Source organism: Talpa occidentalis, unplaced genomic scaffold (genome assembly GCF_014898055.3).
Source record: "Talpa occidentalis isolate TD23 unplaced genomic scaffold, MPIMG_talOcc4v2.1 talOcc4.5, whole genome shotgun sequence".
NCBI lineage: Eukaryota > Metazoa > Chordata > Mammalia > Eulipotyphla > Talpidae > Talpa > Talpa occidentalis.
Genome location: NW_023604861.1, coordinates 98,363,215 through 98,382,547, shown reverse-complemented (window position 1 = coordinate 98,382,547; position 19,333 = coordinate 98,363,215). Strand labels below are relative to the sequence as shown.

The 19,333-nt window shown below is 43.7% G+C and overlaps 2 protein-coding genes across 4 annotated transcripts in view; one reads left to right on the top strand and one right to left on the bottom strand.

The window, feature by feature from the left end:
- The window catches only part of ZNF2 (zinc finger protein 2), a 31,376-nt gene extending 29,679 nt beyond the window's left edge, over positions 1 to 1,697 (bottom strand). The window contains exon 1 of one of the 2 annotated variants that reach the window (XM_054701871.1): positions 1,512 to 1,697. The gene's annotated coding sequence lies outside the window, so the exon portion shown is untranslated. The remainder of the gene's footprint in view (positions 1 to 1,511) is intronic. The other variant, XM_054701870.1, reaches the window with a different exon arrangement.
- ZNF514 (zinc finger protein 514) lies at positions 1,674 to 18,432 on the top strand. Of its 2 annotated transcripts, none has more exons than XM_054701868.1 (5): positions 1,674 to 2,422; positions 7,720 to 7,775; positions 12,592 to 12,718; positions 13,077 to 13,172; positions 15,362 to 18,432. In XM_054701868.1, exons 3-5 carry the CDS (start codon positions 12,595 to 12,597, stop codon positions 16,291 to 16,293), a joined length of 1,152 nt encoding a protein of 383 aa, XP_054557843.1. In that variant the 5' UTR covers positions 1,674 to 2,422; positions 7,720 to 7,775; positions 12,592 to 12,594; the 3' UTR covers positions 16,294 to 18,432. The 2 variants fall into 2 exon arrangements, with proteins under 2 accessions (XP_054557843.1, XP_037382763.2); XM_037526866.2 differs by lacking the exon at positions 1,674 to 2,422 and adding an exon at positions 6,067 to 6,313.
- Positions 18,433 to 19,333: the final 901 nt, after the last annotated feature.

Genomic DNA, 19,333 nt, shown 5'->3' with positions numbered 1-19,333 from the left:
CTCCACACCATCACCCCCCACTCTTCTAGAATCCATTATTCTGCTCTTGCCACCCTTTACACCTGAAACTGCAAGCTTGAAAATTACCAATGCATTTTGGGTCTCTAATTTCAATGGTTCTTTCTTCTTTAGCTTTTGGCTGTTGGGGCAAGTCTCTGCTTCCTCTAGCTGATATGGCACTCACTACATTAGTCTAATTTTCTTCCTACCACTAAAATTGCATTTCTCTGTGATGTTCCCTTGTTTTGCCCTAGAAATATGGATGCCATCAAGGCTGTCTTTGTACTCTGTTCTTGCTAGCCCTCAGAAAGTCCATCCACACCAGGAGCTCAATTTTCCACCTCTCAGAGTACGGTTCTCAAGGCTTGTCCTCTATCTCTCTTCTGAACTCATCTTGCATTTCCAAATGACTGCAAATTTTGAATTAGGCATTCTGGCAGCACCTCAAGATCATCATCTCCTAGGCAATTTCCCACTCCAACTCTTCTCTTTGGCTTTACATTTCTATCAGATGTTCTATTTATTGTCTGTGGTGCCCCAAATTTGAATTCTTATCTCTTTCGCTTTCATCCCAAATGTAGTCACCAGTTCTTTTCACTTTTCTTTGCAATGTCATTTGTACCCTTCCCTATTACTGACACCTTTATAATTCAGGTCTATAACCACTTGCTTCAGGACTTCTACCATTATCACACATTCCTACCTGGCACCCTGCCCCTAGAGCCCTCCTCCTTCTAGTCCTGGATGTGACCTCTAGAATACTGTCTCAAAATACTATTCCGGGATCAGACCTATCCAATCCACCCTGCCTGTGTCTTGTTCTGACCCTCCAAGGCATGACCCTGCCCGTGTCCTGATCCTCCAAGGCATGGCCCGCGGCATGGCTTTTCTCCACGTTGTCTCCCACTATTCCTTCACACTACACTCCAGTAAAAACCATCTCCCTGCCTCAAATCTGCAGAAAGCTTTTCCACTTCTTTCGTGTGTGTGTGTGTGTGTGTGTATGTGTTTGTGTTTTCCACATCAAATCCTACCTCCTCCATAAAGACCTCGAGTGGAGGCCTACGTAGGGAGGGAGGTAAACGAGACAACCGGAGGCGCTTTCTGGGAAAGGGTGAGCGACTGGAGGGGATGGCACTCTCGATTCAGTGTAAATTCCGTATTAAGCATCCTTTGTGGAAAGAAGGAACGGGGGAAGCAGAGGAAGGCTCCGAACTTCCAACCTGGAAGCTGGGATTTGCTATATAGTGTGTGCACACCGAAAGACCCCCAGAAAGACTGCCCACACCCCCACGGAACACACGCATTCTCGGGGTGGGGAGAACAACTTTCCGTCTGCACGTCTCTCTCCCAGCCAGAACGTCACCGCACACTGTCTACACACTGCAGGTTGGCTCAGCCTGCGTCACCCCGTTCTACTCCCACAGCACCTCCCCCAGGTTCTCAGTGTCCCCTTCTCTCGGCCGCTGCGCTCGCTGCGCTCCTAGAAGACACACACCCACACCCCTCACCTCCGGCGCACTGTGCTCGGGACCCAGGAAGACGGCGCCTCTTCGGGTGGGAAAGCACTGCGCCTGCGTAGAGGGTTCTGACGTCCGCGCTCCCAATCAATGGTCGGCCTATGCTCGGACTCCAGGTCCCAGAAGTCTGCGCGGTCAGGGCGCTTTACTATGACGTCCAATAGCGACGCAAGCGTCCGCTTGTTAGAAGGGACTCTCAATCGGGTTGGGGTCTCCAGTAGGTCGCGTTGGCGGTGGAGGGAGCAGTCGTGGATTCTAGGGAGGCGTGTGGTCATCCTAGATATACTGCCTCGGTGGGATGTGACGTCCTCCCAGGCCTCCGATGGCGGGTCTTCTGGCGGAAAGCTGTCTCCGGTCCTTGAGGCCCGTCCCCTACCCGGGGTTTTCACCGTCGCAGCACCACGTCCAGTCTTCTGCGGGTCAGAAGGAACGGGTTTCTGCTTCGCTTGCTCACTTTCAGGATTTTTGGTTCTGAAATTTGAGCCGGAGAGGCGCAGTTTGGTTCAGACGACACGGCGTAAGCCCGAATTTGCTATTTTGTGTATTAAATCGGGAATCCGGCCCGACTGCTGACAGTTTGAAAGCACGCCAGCCTCCCTTGCTGGGTTCTGGTGGAAAAGCCCTGCTTGGAAACATCGCTGGGATTGTCAGCCCTTGGCTGCACGCCAGAAACACTTGAAGAAGTTTAGATACTAATGCTTGGGGCCCAGTCTGAGGAGCGAGGTTGAAAATATCTTTAGGTGATTTTAATGTGCACCAAAAGCTAAGCGCCTCTGAATTAAAACTTCACGGGAGACTGGAGTTTACATAAAGAATGTGATAAAATTCTACTTCAGGAACAAGCCTAGACTTTCACTCAAAAACAAACAAACAACCAAATTAAATTGACTACCATCGACAAGGTATTGTTAGAAATATAAGTAAGACAGTTATTGTCCCCAAACGAACTTACTGTAAAATCATTACAGAATGTTCTATTATTAGAATGCCACGTCCAAGAAGTACAACAGAGGAAGCAATTAACTATATACTTTGGAAAGTTGAAAAAGGTTTCCTATGACTGGTACACTCGAGGACAAGTACTTTCTTAAAGGAAAGTAAAATCTAAGGGAGAGAATAGCACCTGCAAAAGTATAGACTGTAGGATAAAAGTGCAGTGACCTAGTAGCAAGATGAGTGGCTAGTGAATAAGATTTAGGGACTGATAATGTGGAAGCAGATTTGAGTCCGACTTTGTTACTGCCCTATGGGGTTTGAGCCTTCCTAGATTAGGACTTTCAAGTCCTGATGTCAATGATGGGCATTTTTTCTTACTGGTCCCTTCTTATGGTAGTTTTTATTACTCTTTAGCCTTATGTTGAGAACAGAAATGTTGCCATCCTACATGAGTTTCTGTCTAGAATCCCCCACTTTGGACAGGCCTTACATGTTATCTCTAGTGCTCCAGTTAGCTGTCAGTCTGGAAGTTTCAATTCCCTAACTCTTAGCAGTGTGAAAATCAGGTTTGCTGCTCATTTAGGATTCTGAATTTCACTTATTTTTAAAAATATTTGTAAATTTCTCACTTTTTTGCCTAGCCATCAGTGTTTTTATAAAAGATGTTTTATAAATTTTCAGCATTTTTAGCTGTTTCATTTAGGAAACTCATTCAAGGTATCCAATTTGCCATGTTGCTGGAAAGATTAAGAGAATTTTATCTGATTTTTTTCAAGAGATGGGAAGGGCATGTGGATGATGAGCAGTCTAGAAACAACACATACCCATCTTATTTAGAATAAAACAGATGTGTTCTAGGCCCACCAACTAGGGATGGCTTGTCTCTGATCTTCAAGTGAGAGGAGTCAAATGGTTTCTTTACTACTGTGCCTGGTACTAGAACTGGCACCCATGGCTGGGTTTAACTGGGAGTTAAATCTGAGTCCTCCCTACACATGACCTCTCTTTGTGCTTAGACTTCATCCCAGCTTGGTTGTCTCAGAGTAATCAAGTTTCTTACATAGCAGCTCAGGAATCCAAGAAAGTGTCCTAGTGAACAAGACAAAAGTCACCTGAACTTTTATGATCTAACCTGAAAATTCAATAGGGTCACTTCTGCTGTACTCTATTGGCTGAGCAGTCACAAATTTGCCCAGGTTCAAGGGGAAGGTACATAGCAACCTTAGATTTTTAGCCTTCCTCCCCCCACCTTTTTTTTTTTTTTTTAAGATTTTTATTTATTTATACAAGCACTGGGTACAGTCAGAAGGGCGGGAGGGTGAGAGAATTCACCAGGGCCAGAGCGGGGAGCAGAACAGACAAACTGGCGAAATATACTGCTGAGGGGAGCAGCCAACACGGCAGGAGAGGTCTGCGCGCCATGTGAGACCCTCATTGGCAGCCGGGGATTGAACCAGTGCTGCAGAGGCTGCGGGCTGCTTCACAGCCCAGCGCTTAAATGCTGTGCCACCAGGGGAGGGCCAGCCTTCCCCTTTTACAAGTGTTTCTCTATGGGAGAGTTGGGGTAGGGAATGGGGTATAGAAAGAGGTTTCACTTGTAATCAGACAATACAGGCTCTTAGCTTTGCAGAGTGTCTCTTTAAATCACTTTTTTGCCTTGTTGTTGTTCTGCTTGCCTGTTTTTACCTCCTGATCTGCTGCAGGTTGCTACCACCACCAATCTTCTCCTCCCAGGCCACCTCTTACAGTTCTAAGGCCCCTCTTCTTGGACACCCTTTGACTTTACATTTCTGAGCATCTCTTTTCTTTGTTACTGCTACCTGATGCTCTATGCAGATCTACATCCCTCCAATTCAACTTCTTTCTTTCTCTGCATTTCTTTTTAAAAAAAATTTATTCATGCATACAAGAACTGGGGCACAGGCCAGAAGTGTGGGGGGTGAGAGGATTCACCAGAGACAGAGTGTGCAGCAGAACAGGCAGATCTACTGAAATACACTGCTGAGGGGAGCAGCAGGCCAGGTAGGAGAGGTCTGCTGTGCCATGTGGGTAGCTCCCTGGTGGGTCGGGGATCGAACTCATGCTGCAGAGGTTGTGGACAGCTTCATAGTGCTGTGCCTAACCCCTTGCGCCACCAGGGAGGCCCTCTGTGCATTTCTCTTTCTCCCCCTGACATGTATGTATGTATATGACTGTCTCCTGTCTTTCTGAAGAAAGCACCATTCCTTTATACCATGTTGCATTTTCGGAGGTGTCACCTTAGCAGAATATCATGATCCTTAGTGATGTGTTTTGAGTCTTACCACTCAGTCTGTGGGGAAGGTGAAGCTGGGCCTACCAAAGGGGTTTGGCCACTTAGTAGTAATATTCTTTATTTTCTACTAGGAACTCCTTTTCCTGAGGCCCATGTGTGTCATCAGAAGGAGGAGAAGGGGTGTGTGTGTAAGAAATATTCAGGCACAATTTTACACTATAGCTGAAAACTCTAGTACTTCTGATCCATAGGTCTGAATCCAGGTCAGATTGGCTTTTTGATGTTTTTGTTTTCTTGATTATCTTTCCCCTCCGCCCCACAAATGGCAACCAATGAGGCATCTGTAGTCCATCCTAAATGAGTAGGTAAATGGAAAAAGTGGGCTGGTTGTGCCCTAACATTAAGGAGGTTCTGTCTGATAAAGTACACAGAGCACTTATATAAAACTGCTCCAGTCCTGCCAACAAAATTACCAACCAATTATTCACATTTGTGTTTCTTACAGTTTTTTAAAATTCCTTTGGCTTTCTAAATTACAGTAAGCCTTTTCCTTAGGGCAATTTGATTTAGACAGAGGATCTTTCTATGCTCTTTCTCTGGATAAATGACAGTTTATCAATATTGTTCCTAAATCTTGTATCTCTTACTGATCTTTCTCTCCATCTGTTGTAGTAACAGAATTTTATTCAGGCAACAAGAATAAAGACTGTATTTCCCTGCAACAGATGTGATCATGTGTTTTTGGTAATTAGGATGCAATGGATGTGCTGTATAGCACGACCTTTTGACAAGCTTCTTAAAGGACAGCTGGACTCAGAAAGGAATGACTACTGATTCTCATGATGACATGGCTGTATCTTAGGGCTTTAAGCTGAGGGATAGCATACGACACTCTGGAATCGGCAAAACTATAGACGAAACCGCAGTGCAGCGCAGCGCCAAGCTCGCCATGGCGCAGGCGCTGCTCATTCCATTCCGAGGACCCGCCCTCGGACGCTCTTCCAATCGACCTTGCGGAGGTTTGTCTGCGCAGGCTCAGGACCCTCTTCTGCAGGCGCAGTTGGACAGGGGGTGGGGGTCGCTGCACACTGTGGTTTCGGCAACCCGGGGGTCGCAAGCTTGCGCTGGAAACCGCCCTAGCATCCTTGCAGAGGTGGGAGTGTCCCTCCACTGCCCGCCTGCGAGAGGCTGTGATCACCTGGAACTGGGGACAGAATAGCAGGGTCCGTCCGTGCCCCCTTAAGGCTCTCCAGGCGGAGGAGCGCTGGGCATCTGGGTGGCGGGAGTGGCCGCGGCCCTGCCTCCTGGCGGTGCTCGCTGCGGGCGTGGAGAGCGCGCGCTCCAGTGGGACAGAAGCCCCGCGCAGGGCACCCGCGCTCCCCGCCCGCGCGGGGCTCATGCATGGTATGACAACCCTGCTTTGGCCTTTCTGTGCGGCTGGACATCGCGACCAGAGGGGAATGCCCCTGTCACCCAGCTTGCTCCCCGCTTCCTGAACCCTCAGGAAGCCAGAAGACCTCAGGGTCTGTGCTGAAGGACTGAGATTTGGACCTAGTGAAAGGACGTCGCCCTTTAGCCCCAGCTATGGACTCGACAGCATCAGGTTTGCTCTCAAGTTTGCAAAGGGCCAGAATCCCTCCTGGGGAGTTAGTTGGGACTCTAGGAGGAAGAGGACCCTAGAGAGAGGCCTGGGGATCCCACTGGAGAGGCAGAGTCTGCAACTACCTTCCCTGGCCCAGGGGCATGAAGTCCCAGCATCCTGAGACCAAAGTGGAGGTGGAAGGGATGGCCAGGAGGACAGGTCCCAAAGACATGCCTTGCAAGAGGCGAGGGCGCAGGGCAGGAGAGGATCTCTTGCTGCTGTGGCAGGGGAAGAGCAAACACCTGTGAGGAGCAGGGCTTAGTGGGGATCCTTGGAGCCTTGCCACCCATGTCCTTTACCACTTCATTATGTAATAAGACTCTTCCAGCCCTTCTAGCCTCCTACCTAACCCCACCCCCTTGTTGTTGGGGACAGTGCAATCCAGGTGACCCAGGAGGTTTTAAGCTACTCTTTTCTAAGTTAGAATGTGCAGCTCTTCACCAGGCAGACATTTTAATTTAACTCTTCATTCTCATAAAAGCCCAAGGTCACAGACCTGGCCACTGGCAGAACTGGGTCAAATCTTTGGGACGCCCACACCTTCTCCTTACCCCTTAGGTGCTTGCTACTCAGTGTGGTCTGTAGGCCAGCAGCCCTGGCAGCACCTGGAAGCTCTGGGAATGCAGATTCTTGGGCCCTTCCCCACATGTCCTGAGCCACAGTCCATGTAACAGGACCCTCAGGCATCCATTGCACATTGGGTTGAGAAGTGTCGGCTCCACTGTACTCTGCCACCTCCCACTTGTTTGCTTTGTTGTTGGCCTTAACCATGTCTCTGGCCCTGGTGGGAGTAGTTTTGTTTTCAAATGTCAATATTTACAAGTCCTATAATAGAGGGTCTCTCAGAATATGCCACAGAGACATAAGGGTGCTTGGGAACAGGGAGGCCAGCTTCTCAGGAAGAACTGGACTAGGCTGCGTTGCCAAGGACAAGGGAAGGTGAATATTTTTTCCCCTGAAAGTCTTCTGTCCCTCCTTGTGGTTTACTGGGCCTTGTTTTTACTGTTAACCAGTCTTATCCCTGCAGGCTGGACTTTAAGTTCCTTGAAGGTCTTCTCTGTGTTTATGCTTTCAAAAGCCTAGGAGAGGACCTACATTTTGGAAGTGCAGGGTTTACTGTCCAAAGGAGTGGCCACGTTGTGGTTACATTTCAACTGCCTGCAGCCCACTGTGCCCTGGACAGATGGGGTGGCAGTGCAGGGGTTTTGTCTGTGATGTGTGCAGTTAGAGGCTGCCCCTGAGCTCCCTCTGTCCCCAAAGCATGGAGGTGATTCTCATGGTTGTGTAGGGATCTCCAGCTGGGGGGCCTGGGAGCTATAAACACCATAAAGATTAGCTTAGTTCCCCCTTCTCTGTTCTTCTTCCAGGGACATGCCCAGGAGAAAAGGGAACAGCCAGTTTGTTGCTGCAAACCAGGCTCCAGGTGAGTTGGAATTCCCTGAATTTTCCTCCAATGCCTGAGCTGTGGCTATCTTTGCCTCTTTCTCTGGAGACTCCTTGTTCCTGAGGGGACCTGACCCCAACTCCTGCTGTGCAGGCTGTACCCATCAAGGTGGATGCTGGCTTCCCTGTCCTTGCCGTCTCCTCGCTGCTCTGTGCACACTTCTCATGTGCTCTGGGTTGTTTCTGTACTGGGCACTAGGATGAGCAGCAAGTAATAGGAGAGAGACCTGGCCTTGGAGGAGTGTTACGCCCACAGTGGTGAGGACACTCTGTTTCCCAGGATGAACCCCATTCACCCTAAGCATGTGCGTGATTTAATGGCAGATGAGGTGGCACAGACAGGCTTTTGCATTGAATTTTGGGAGAAGGATAATCAGTCTGTTTGAGTGGTTGGTGAGGCTAGTGGAGAAAAGGGGGCAAGGAAATGCTGAGGGTCTGGACAGGTGAGGAGTTCTTATGAGTTTAGCTCCCTGTCTGTTATCTTTCCTTATTAGGGAGAAGATATTTTTACCCCAGTACTTCCTGTCCACATGACTATAGAAAGTCCCCTACCTTCTTTTATCACTGGTTTTACCAACTATGAAATGAGTGTCATAGTCTTGTTAATGATAATGATAAAACTAATAAAATACTATTATTACTTATTTAGAACCAGATATGTATCAAATTGTTCCAAACAGGGCCTCCCCGGTGGCGCAGCGGTTGAGCGCTGGGTTGCGAAGCTGCCCGCGGCCTCTGCGGCGCCGGTTGGATCCCCGGCTGCTCCCCAGCCACCAGAGGAGGGTCCCACATGGCGCGCAGACCTCTCCTGCCGCCCGCTGCTCCCCTCAGCAGTGTACTTCGGTCCTTCTGCCTGCTCTGCTCCCCGCTCTGGCTCTGGTGAATTCTCTCACCCTCCCGCGCTTCTGACTGTACCCAGTGCATGTATAAACAAAACAAGCAAACAAATAAATAAATAAATAAATAAACATGCCTCTAAAAAAAAAAAAAAATTGTTCCAAACAATTTATATATGCAGACTCTTTAAAACATCCCTATTTGAAGAATGACAGTTATATAGAGTGGTAAACTGAGGAAACCGAGGCAAGAGAGATAAAATCACCAGTTCATGATTAGCTAATAAGGTGGGAGCCCAGTTTCAAAGCTAGGTTGTTTGATTCTAAGGTGTTAGCCATTCAATAATACAACTACCTCACATGTTTGTTGCAATTTTCTTGCATTTAATCCTGTCACCTTTGGTTGCTATGGGATGATGGGGGAAATGATGGCAGAGGTGGGTTCATTTTTGGCTGTGTGGGCTGGATGTGAAGGGGCAACCTACATAGTTTCCTAACATCCAGTCTGGATTTCTGGACACTTTTTCTACCCAGCACTTTTATTCTGCAAATTAGTAAACTTTGAGGTTATTTTTTTCCTTTTAATATACTTTGGCAAATGAAACCTATAACAACCAATTTAGACTACTAGTTTCCTAACATTCCAGCCTGCATAGTTTCCTAATATCCAATCCAGTAGGTTAGTGGGATTCCAGCATGATGACAGACTTTAATATTTAAAGTTTCGAACCAACAGGGGAAACCCCTACACATAGGAATTCTCCCCAAATTAGGATAGTAATAGAGTTTACATCTCTTTGACCTTGCTACATACTACTCGGAAGTTATCAGCATGCTTGGTCTAGTTATGGTGTGGGAACAACAGCTTCCAGACTTGGTGGCTCACAGTGATAAGAGCGTGTTGTTTGTGTTTTACATCTGTAGTGGACTGACTGTGACTGCTCCACCCCCTCTTTGCTCTGAGATTCAGGCTGAAGGATCAACTCTGGTCTGTAATGTGCTGTTCTTGTGACAGTTGAAAGTGCAGTGTCAGGACTAGATGACTCTTCAAGATTCTGCTCTGATGTGGCACATGTCACTTCTGTTCACTACCTGTTGGTAGAAGTAGGGCATGTAACCATGTCTAATGCCAGTGAGGTGGGAAATATAAAAGTCCTATAGTAAGGGGCCCAAAAGGAGCAGCAGTGACACTTTTGAATAAATAGGGTGCCACTGTGTGTTTTCTTACCAACAGATGGTTACTTTTCTCCATCCTGCAAGTGAAATCTCTCCCCAAGAGAATGAATGCAAAAGCCCCATCCAGTCAACAGTCAGGATCAAAGTCCTGGGTGATGTGATAGTTTCAAATCATATCTGAATGTTCTGAACAAAACACAAATTGCCTGAATCCCTATATCCAACTTATGATGGAAAAATAGGGACAGAGTAGCCACAAAGAGCTCCCCTATGTAGGAAGGGGCGCTTAGGAGGACCCCAGCAGTCCCAGGTCCACAACAATTATGGAATCTCACTGGGCATACTTAAGGAGGACCGCTGACTCTGGAATGGGGAAAGTCTTGGCAATGTAGAGGTTCTGTTCCCTGGATGGAGGTCCCAGTCATGTTCTCCTTGACTCTGGTATTTGCCCTTCAAAAATTCCTTCCTTTTGTGGTATTTGTGGTCACATATGACTATGATACTGGAGATTAAGCTCTCCTGAGTGCTGAACAACTCTTTCATTCTTCTTTAGAGGCTGATGACCCAAGGATTGTTTCAAGTCATGAGCGTTGAATATAACTCAAACATAAAAGCTTTTAATATGTTTGCTTCTGTCAGCTCCATGTGTCAACAGTTTAGCCATAGTTCTTTTTTTTTTAAGATTTATTTTATTTGTACAAGAACTGGGGTACAGGCCAGATGCATGGGAGGGTGAGAGGATTCATCAGAGACAGAGCATGGAACAGAACAGGCAGACTGATGAAATACACTGCTGAGGGGAGCAGTGGGCAAGACAGGAGAGGTGTGCTTGCCATGTGGGTTGCTGCCATGTGGGTTGCTCTGAGGCCGGCGGGGATCGAATCAGCATTGCAGAGGCTGTGGACAGCTTTACACCGCTGCACTCAACTGCCTGTGCCACCAGGGAGGCCCCCCACTTAATTGTAGAGCTTTTGGAATTTCTTTGCGAAACCATATTTTAGTCACTCCGAGCAATTTGGTCACACTGAAGCGATTTACTGGGAATCATTCAGAGGTTTAAACAAAAGGTTTGACAACCAGGTTTGTGACTTGGTCCTTGCAAGTAGCTGAGTTTAAATCATCCTTGGTCAAAAGGTTTATTTATGTTTTAAAAGGCATTAAAAGGCATTATTTATGTTGTCTTTGGCCAGTTGGAAATGAGAATTGGTTAAATTTCCAACCCTGCAAATCCAGGGATTTCTGGACACTTTTTCTTACCCAGCATTTTTATTCTGCAAATTAGCAAACTTTGAGATTATTGTTTTTCCTTTTAATATACTTTGGCAAATGAAACATGTAACAACCAATTTAGACTACTAATGTTGTATTTCCAGAATTTTCTCATAAAACCAGAAACTCATGCTTATGTTCTTTATCTTTCAAGTTATTGTAGATGACAATTTTACCAAACAGTAAAATTACCAAGTTACATAGGTTATATAGGTTTCAGCAATGCCTGGCCTTGAAGCCAATGTCATATGTTTTAGGCTTTTTCTTATTGGATAGTCCCACTTTGAGAACTAGATTTTAGTCACTTTAGACTAGTTTACTATAATAACAACAGCAAACTCTCAGAGACTTACATCAACAAAAGTTTATTTTTTGCCCAAATTGCCATACAGGCAAACTATGGAGAAAAAGGGAAATCCTCACCTGGGATCATTTACTGTTTTCAAAGCAGAGAGAAAATCTCTGAAAGCTTTTTTCTTTTGTAGCTCATGTCTCTTCCTTTCTTTCCATTTGGGAAAGCAGATTATTTGACTACACCTGGGTCTCTGGGGCAAGAAGTTCCATCCTATAGGGAGGACCAGTGACTATTTGAACAATAATATAATCTGTTACAAACATTACTATGGGAGTGAATCTTCCTCATTTGATGATTTTGGACTAACTTATATATTAATGTAAAGTTGTTACTTTGATTTATACCATGGAATCATTAATGTCTATGTGGGATTTGATTTTTAAATACTTTGAAGGGAGAGTAACATGAATTTATATTGTCTTCACTTCTTTGCCTTACAATTGATAGCATATGGATTACAATAGAAGTCAAATAGCAGGTCTTCTAATTCCTATTATAGAGGGTGACAGGATAGTGCCGGAAGAGTCAACCAAATAGTTGCACTTTGTGATGAACTGGATCCAGGATTGGACTCTCACTTTGTACAATCAGGAGTGAAAAACATGATTAGAATTTGGGGGGAAGGATCCACTCTAATCAAACTCACAAAGGACTTATTGATTCACTATGAGACCACTTGGTTACATTTGCTAAGCTGTGAGCTGACAAATGGATATGGGGATAAATTGTCATTAAAGTTATAGGTCACTAGTTTTAAAAATAATTAGAAGTATGCATTTGGGAATGAAAGGAATATTTGTCTCTTATGTCAAATTGAACCTAATTAAAGAGTAAAACCACTTGATGACTGAGGAAATGGTTCCATTTATAGGCCCCAAATTAGCATGTGTCTACTGTAGGCAAGATTTTCCCAAAACCCTAATTATATTCTGACATTAATGGGTGCTGGCAGGGATACAAAGTAGCAAGGATGATACAGTTCTTGGAGTACATTAAAATATTTTTGACATAATAAAACCCAAAACTGGGCATTGGGATATCTAGGACCACTCAGAATCCCTTTTGAACAACTCAAAGTTCTGTTAGGACACCTGTCCATGTTTCCACCCAGCACTATGAGTGTGTTCACTGAGACTGCAAGACTGTCTTCTGTGTTTCAGGACATGGTGACATTCAAGGATGTGACTGTGGAATTTACCCAGTGGGAGTGGGGACAGCTGAACCCTGCTCAGAAAGACCTGTACAGGGAGGTCATGCTGGAAAACTTCAAGAACCTGGTCTCCCTGGGTAAGTTCAACTGCTTCAAGTCCAAAGCCTCCCAATCAGGCCATCTTTATTGCCATGCTATGTAAAAGCTAGAGGTTTCTGGGCCTATAGGCTGAGTTTTGTTCTTAGGTTCTGGAATCAGATATTTACATTCTCTTGGAGGCACAGAAATAAGGGTGTTTCTGCTCCTCATTTCTATAAGTTTTGCTCCATACAAATTGGATGAGAAGTTTCAGGACTCTGTTCTTGATAGTTCACATTATATATTCTTTGAGGGCTAAGCACACCTACAGTATTTCTCTACCATGAAAACCAAGGAGGACCAAACTCTTAATCTCTAATATATGTAGTCACAATCCTTTTCTTTCTGTACCACCAGGGCTTCCAGTGTCCAAACCATATGTGATTTGCCAGCTGGAAGAAGGGGAAGAGCCCTGTGTGTTGGAGGGAGAAATCTCAAAAGGTGCCCACTCAGGTAAGTGATATGAGTGAGACATCAGTAACATCACTGCCAGCCAGCAGTGGGCGAGAAGTTGCCTTGAACCCTTGCGCAGGGGGCTCTCCTTTGAGAAGGTGAGGTCACTTGCCAGGAGCTCTTGTCCAGTATTTTGAATACTCATAGGCCTTTGTAAATATCTTGGGCATCAGAATAGAGATGTTAATTTTCTTCTCTAGAATTTACTCGTCCTTTTGTACCCTTCTTTGCTCACTCCTCCATGCACCATCACTAGATACCACACAGTCAGTGTTATATGGGACCTAAGTCCTATATCATCAGGATTCAGGGAGTTAGCAGATGATCAAACAGAAGAACAGTTGGGAAGCCTAGAAATTAAAGGGTTACAGACAAGGACAGATATGATATTAAGAAGAAGTGAGGAAACTGCAAAATGATGAAACTGAACCTCAACAGAGGTGGTTCCAGGAACAAACACTATTTTAGTCTAGCATCTCTTTCATACTATTTATTCCAGGAGACTTGAGAGTACCTGGAAGGGTCCACAAGGATCTCTGATCCAGAACTGGAGCAGAATTCTGTGCTCAAAGCTCTTCTGACTGCCATGTGTAGCTCAAGCATAGTGGAGGCAGTTTTCAGTCTGTGCCTGTTTCTTTCTCTGAGGCAGGGTTCAGAGTCTCAGGCCAGAGCTGAGGATCAGAAAGCAGTGCTCAAATTTTGAGCGCACTGACTGGGCGTGATGATAGGAGCCTAAACTAGAAGACAGAGAGTGAGAAACTGATCTTGTCTGTACTAACATTTTCTTGGTTATCTTTTCTTCCTGAATGAGAGCAAAGGTCTGAATCTAGATCTAGTCTCATGATCAGTATCTATAATATCTACAAACATGATTGTGTTTCAGTATTTCCTGGGGAACTTGTGAGGCATTCAGATCACAAGAGCCACACAAGACCTCTTGACTCAGCATCTGACCTCTGGGAACACTGGTTAGGCATTGCCAGTCATTCCCTTCTTCAGAAGTATCTTTACTGTATTGTATAATTTTCTGTTGTTGAAACTAATTTCCCAAACCTATGGCTTAAAGCATTACAAGTTGATTCTAGGTCAGAAGTCTGGTATGGGTCCACATGACTAAAACCAATATTTCTTCAAAACTGTCTTCTTTTCTGGAGTATTCAGGGGAGAATCTGTTTCCTGATCAAGTTGCTTTTATTGTAATAGTGAGGTCCTCATTATCTTACTTGCTGCAATGGGAGGGGTATTCTCAGCTTCTAGAGATGACCATATTTCTTGTATAATGGTGGCCTTCTTCCACCTTTCAGGACAGAACATGGTTGAATCCTCTTTCTGACCCAGCCAGGAAATGTTCTCTGATTTGAAGTATTAATGTGATTAGATAGGACCATCTGAATAATACAGGACATCTCCTCACCTCAGGGGCTTTGCTAGTAATCATATCTGCAGACCCCCTTTTGTCATGCCTAGGTAAAATCAGACATTGATATCTTAGGAAAGAATTATTCTACCTATCACATTATATATATAGTAATATAATGCACATTGTATATATATGTATATAATACACAATAATGTATGGTGTGAACTAGAGTGCTGAAAGAAGATTTGTGGTGGCCATCTGCTTACCACTCATCTTTACTATTTTTGCTATTATCTTATGCCCTGGAATCCAAATACTGTTCTTTTTGCTATCTTAGTCTTCAACTATCTGCTTGTCACTTTTTACCTCTAAAACCTCTTTAGACATATGTCATTCTTGAATAAAACTGTACTTTTATTTTTTTTTAACTTTATCTTACATTCCTTATAGGATGTCACTTCCTTTCAGTACATTGAACAGGTAATTCTAGAATGCCTTTTTCACCCCCAGCCTGGGAAAGAAGACCTATAACCAAAAAAAAAAAAAAAAAAAAAAAAAAAAAATCAATGCTAATTCAGGATATTTCCAGAAAAGAACTATTCCAGATAGTATCAGTGTAAAAAAATATTAGAGATGAAATGTGACCTTCTAAGCTAACAGCTTATGGCTATGATGATTAGAGATGCATCAAAAAAAAAAAAAAAAGGAGAGCTATCTGAATGAAATATCATTTCAAATCTACTGCTACTATTAGGAGAGATCATGAATGGGGTGAATCTGGAGACAGACTTAACATTGGTCTTCGTTAACCAACTCTTTCTTCCCACAGGAGAAGTATCCTACTTATGCGACACAGAATTCAAGCAGACTTCAAGGGGAAATAACTTTCAGATTATATATCCAGAGAAGAAATCTTACAAATGTAGTGTATGTGGAAAGTCCTTCCATTTTCAGTCAGAACTTAAGCACCATCAGAGATGTCACAGTAGAGAAAAGCCCTATGAATGTAGTGAATGTGGAAGAGCCTTTGGTGATATTTCATCCCTTATTAAACATCAGAGAACTCATACTGGAGAAAAACCCTATGAATGCAGCGAATGTGGAAGAGCCTTCAGCCAGAGTTCATCTCTTATTCTACATTATAGATTTCATACTGGAGAGAAACCCTACAAATGTAACGAATGTGGAAGAGCCTTTGGGCATACTTCATCCCTAATTAAACACCAGAGAACTCATACAGGAGAAAAGCCGTATGAATGCAGGGAATGTGGAAGAGCCTTTGGTCAGATTTCATCCCTTATCAAACATCAGAGAATTCATACTGGAGAAAAGCCCTATGAATGCAGCGAATGTGGGAGAACCTTCAGCCAGAGTTCATCTCTTGTTCTACATTATAGATTTCATACTGGAGAGAGACCCTACAAATGTAATGAATGTGGAAGAGCCTTTGGGCATACTTCATCCCTTATTAAACACCAGAGAATTCATACTGGAGAAAAGCCCTATGAATGCAGGGAATGTGGGAGAAACTTCAGCCAGAGTTCATCTCTCATTGTACATTATAGATTTCATACTGGAGAGAGACCCTACAAATGTAATAAATGTGGGCGAGCCTTCAGCCAGAGTTCATCTCTCACTCAACATTATAGATTTCATACAGGAGAGAAACCCTACAAATGTAACGAATGTGGGAGAGGCTTTGCTCATACTGCATCCCTTCTTAAACATCAGAAAAGTCATGCTGGAAAAAATGCTCTGTGAACTCAGCAAATGCAGGAAGGCTTTCTGCTGAAGTACATATATCACTAAACCTTCAGAATATATATACCAAACAGAGCCCATATAAGTGTAAAGTATTCAGGAAGCCTAGGTTGGAGGACACATTTTGTTCAGCACTACAGAGTATTTACTAAAGATATGTGCTATCATTGTCAATAAAGAGGATGAGCCATCCCTCATACTTCCTCCCTATCAGACACTAGGGATTTGTCCTTGTGAGAAACTTGGTGACTGTAATGAATTTGAAAATTCTTTAGTAAGAGGACACACATAATTCATATAAGACAACTAATACAGTAGTGGAGAACCTTTATCAATGTAAGGAGTATAACAACCTTTAGCCACATGATGGTCCAAAAAAAAAAATCACACTGCAGAAACTCTCTTGATAGTGTGGCATTAAGCTCTTAGTAACACTTCTTCTCTTACTAAGCATCAAGAACAAATATCAAAAAAAACCTTTTAAAACACTAAATGTGGGAAGACATTGAGTCAGAGCTATCCCTTATTAGGCACTAGAATTCCTCCCATAGAAAATTTCTGTGAATATGGTGAATATATGAGAGTCCCCAACCAAACTTCCTCCTTTTATAAACATCAGCAATCTCACTGTACTATTTAGAAGCCTTGGCAATGTAACGCATGTGGGAAAGTCTTCCTGGATGTCCCACCTACTTGCACATCAGAGAATTTGTACGAGTGTGACTTCTGAAATTTAGTGAAACTGTAAAATTCCACCTGTATAATTTGTATCGCAGCATACAATGAGGCTTCATCCCAAAGAGAAACCTGGGACCTTAGTGAGTGCGAGTAAAGTTTTTTTTCACACTTGAGAGTCATGAATCTAGAGAAGAAAAGAAACTAAGAAACCATCTGGTCAGGTGATTTTCTATCAGGCAGTTGAATTTTTATAACTGTACTTGTTTTTTCTCCCTATTCTGTTACTGATGAAGTGGGGGGTGTTCTTGTATGGGTGAAGAGCTGAGGCTGAGAATGATGGAGAAACACTAGTGATCCAAGCCAACCATATTTCAGAGCTAAGGAAACATCTTCAGAAAGTGCCCTTGCCTGCAGACCTAGCTGGGATGGGGCTCTTTACTCCTGGCTCACAGCTGTAGTTGGGGGATTAAGAGACTGAAGGCTTTCTCTGTATAAATACCCCATGAACTTGTTTCTCTGTAACAATTCTTACCTTTCCCTAAGAGGCAATGGGTGGTATTTTTAGGTTTGAGCAAAAAACAATTTTTATTAGATCTTTATGCTACTGGATTTGGATTTTTTAAAGAAAAATGAAAAACATTTAGAAGCATGAAAATAGGGGTATTATAAATAAAAGCAAAACCTGAAAAAACATTATTATAGATAATATAGCCAGAAACCAGGGACATGTATATATGAAATTTATATGAAATGTACAGAAAAGGCAAATCTACAGAGATAAAAATATATTAGTGCTTGCCTGGTGCTGGGAGTAGTAACTGTGGTTAACAACTGGGAGTAGCTGCAAATGTTACAAGAATATTATTGGGGTGTAGGAATGTTCTAAAAGAGGATTGTGGTGATGGTTGAGAAATTTGACAAACTTACTAAAAGTCACTCCATTGTGCACATAAATGGGTGAATTTTATGGTATAAAAAATATACAACAAAAGGTTTTTGAAATCAAGTACATAGACCCACTAACTATTGCTACACCATTTTTTTTCTCATCTGTTACTTCTTTGTGTCCTTTTCTGTAACAGTTATTTTCTAAGTTAGTTGCTGGGTCTTAGTTCATATCATATTAATTCTAAAATCTATGTGGAAAAGCAAAGACCAGAAGCAGCCATATACCATCATTCTGGAAGAACTGGAGATCCCAGTGCATGCAAAATATGTTTTTGTTGGTTGCTCCAGTGAGCAGGGTTATTGTCTCTGCACTGCTTAAGCCAAGGGACAGCCACTATGAACTGTGCTGGTTGGGGATGGTTACAGTCCAGGAGTACAGATCATGGACATTGCAGCCACATCAGCAGTGGCCACAGGGCTTCCCTGAATTTGGAGGAGGAGAGGCAGTCTCTGCAAAAGAAAGTATTTTTATTCATATGTATTTATTAAAAGGATAAAAAGAAAATTCCCATAGTGTCTTTATTCTGTCATGTTTATTTACTATGTTGAAATTATGTATTTCCCCTAACAACAACAAATAAAGAAATCTATAGAACAATACATCCCTGATGAACAGAGATGCAAAAGTCCTCAAAAAAAATCCTAGCAAGGGCCTCCCTCGGGGTGCAGGAGTTAAAGTCTCAGTGCTATCAAGCTATAGCCAGTCATTGCAGCATGAGTTTGACTCTGGCCAGGGAGCTAACCCACATGGTGCAGCAGACCTCTCCTGCCTCACCCGCTGCTCCCCTCAGCAGTGTATTTCAGTAGATCTGCCTGTTCTGTTCCCCACTCTGTCTCTGGTGAATCCTCTCACCCCCCTCCACATCTGGCCTACACCCCAGTTCTTTTATGCATAAATAAATAAAAGTAAATCTTAAAAAAAATCAACAATGCATTAAAATGATCAAACATGACCAAGTGGGATTTATTTTAGGGATGCAATGATGGTTCAACATATAAAAATTGATCATTGTACTTTACCACATTAATAAATGGAAAAAACTCTTAAAAATGGGAATAAAGGGCCTCCCTGGTGGTGCAAGGGGTTAAGCGCTGCACCATGAAGAAATCCACAGCCTCTGCAGTACAAGTTCGATCCCCAGCCGGCCAGGGAGCAGCCCACACGGCACAGCAGACCTCACCTGACTCGCGCAGCTCCCCTCAGCAGTGTACTTCAGTCAATCTGCCTGTTCTGTTCCCCACTGCCTCTGGTGAATTCTCTGACCCCCCCGCATCTCTGGCCTGTACCCCAGCCCTTGTATGCATAAATAAATAAATCTTTTAAAAAATGGGACTAGAATACACCTTACCATTTAAGGACATATGGGATAGATCAGGGCTGTGATATGAGCAGTCCTGATTATCTTAGCAAGGC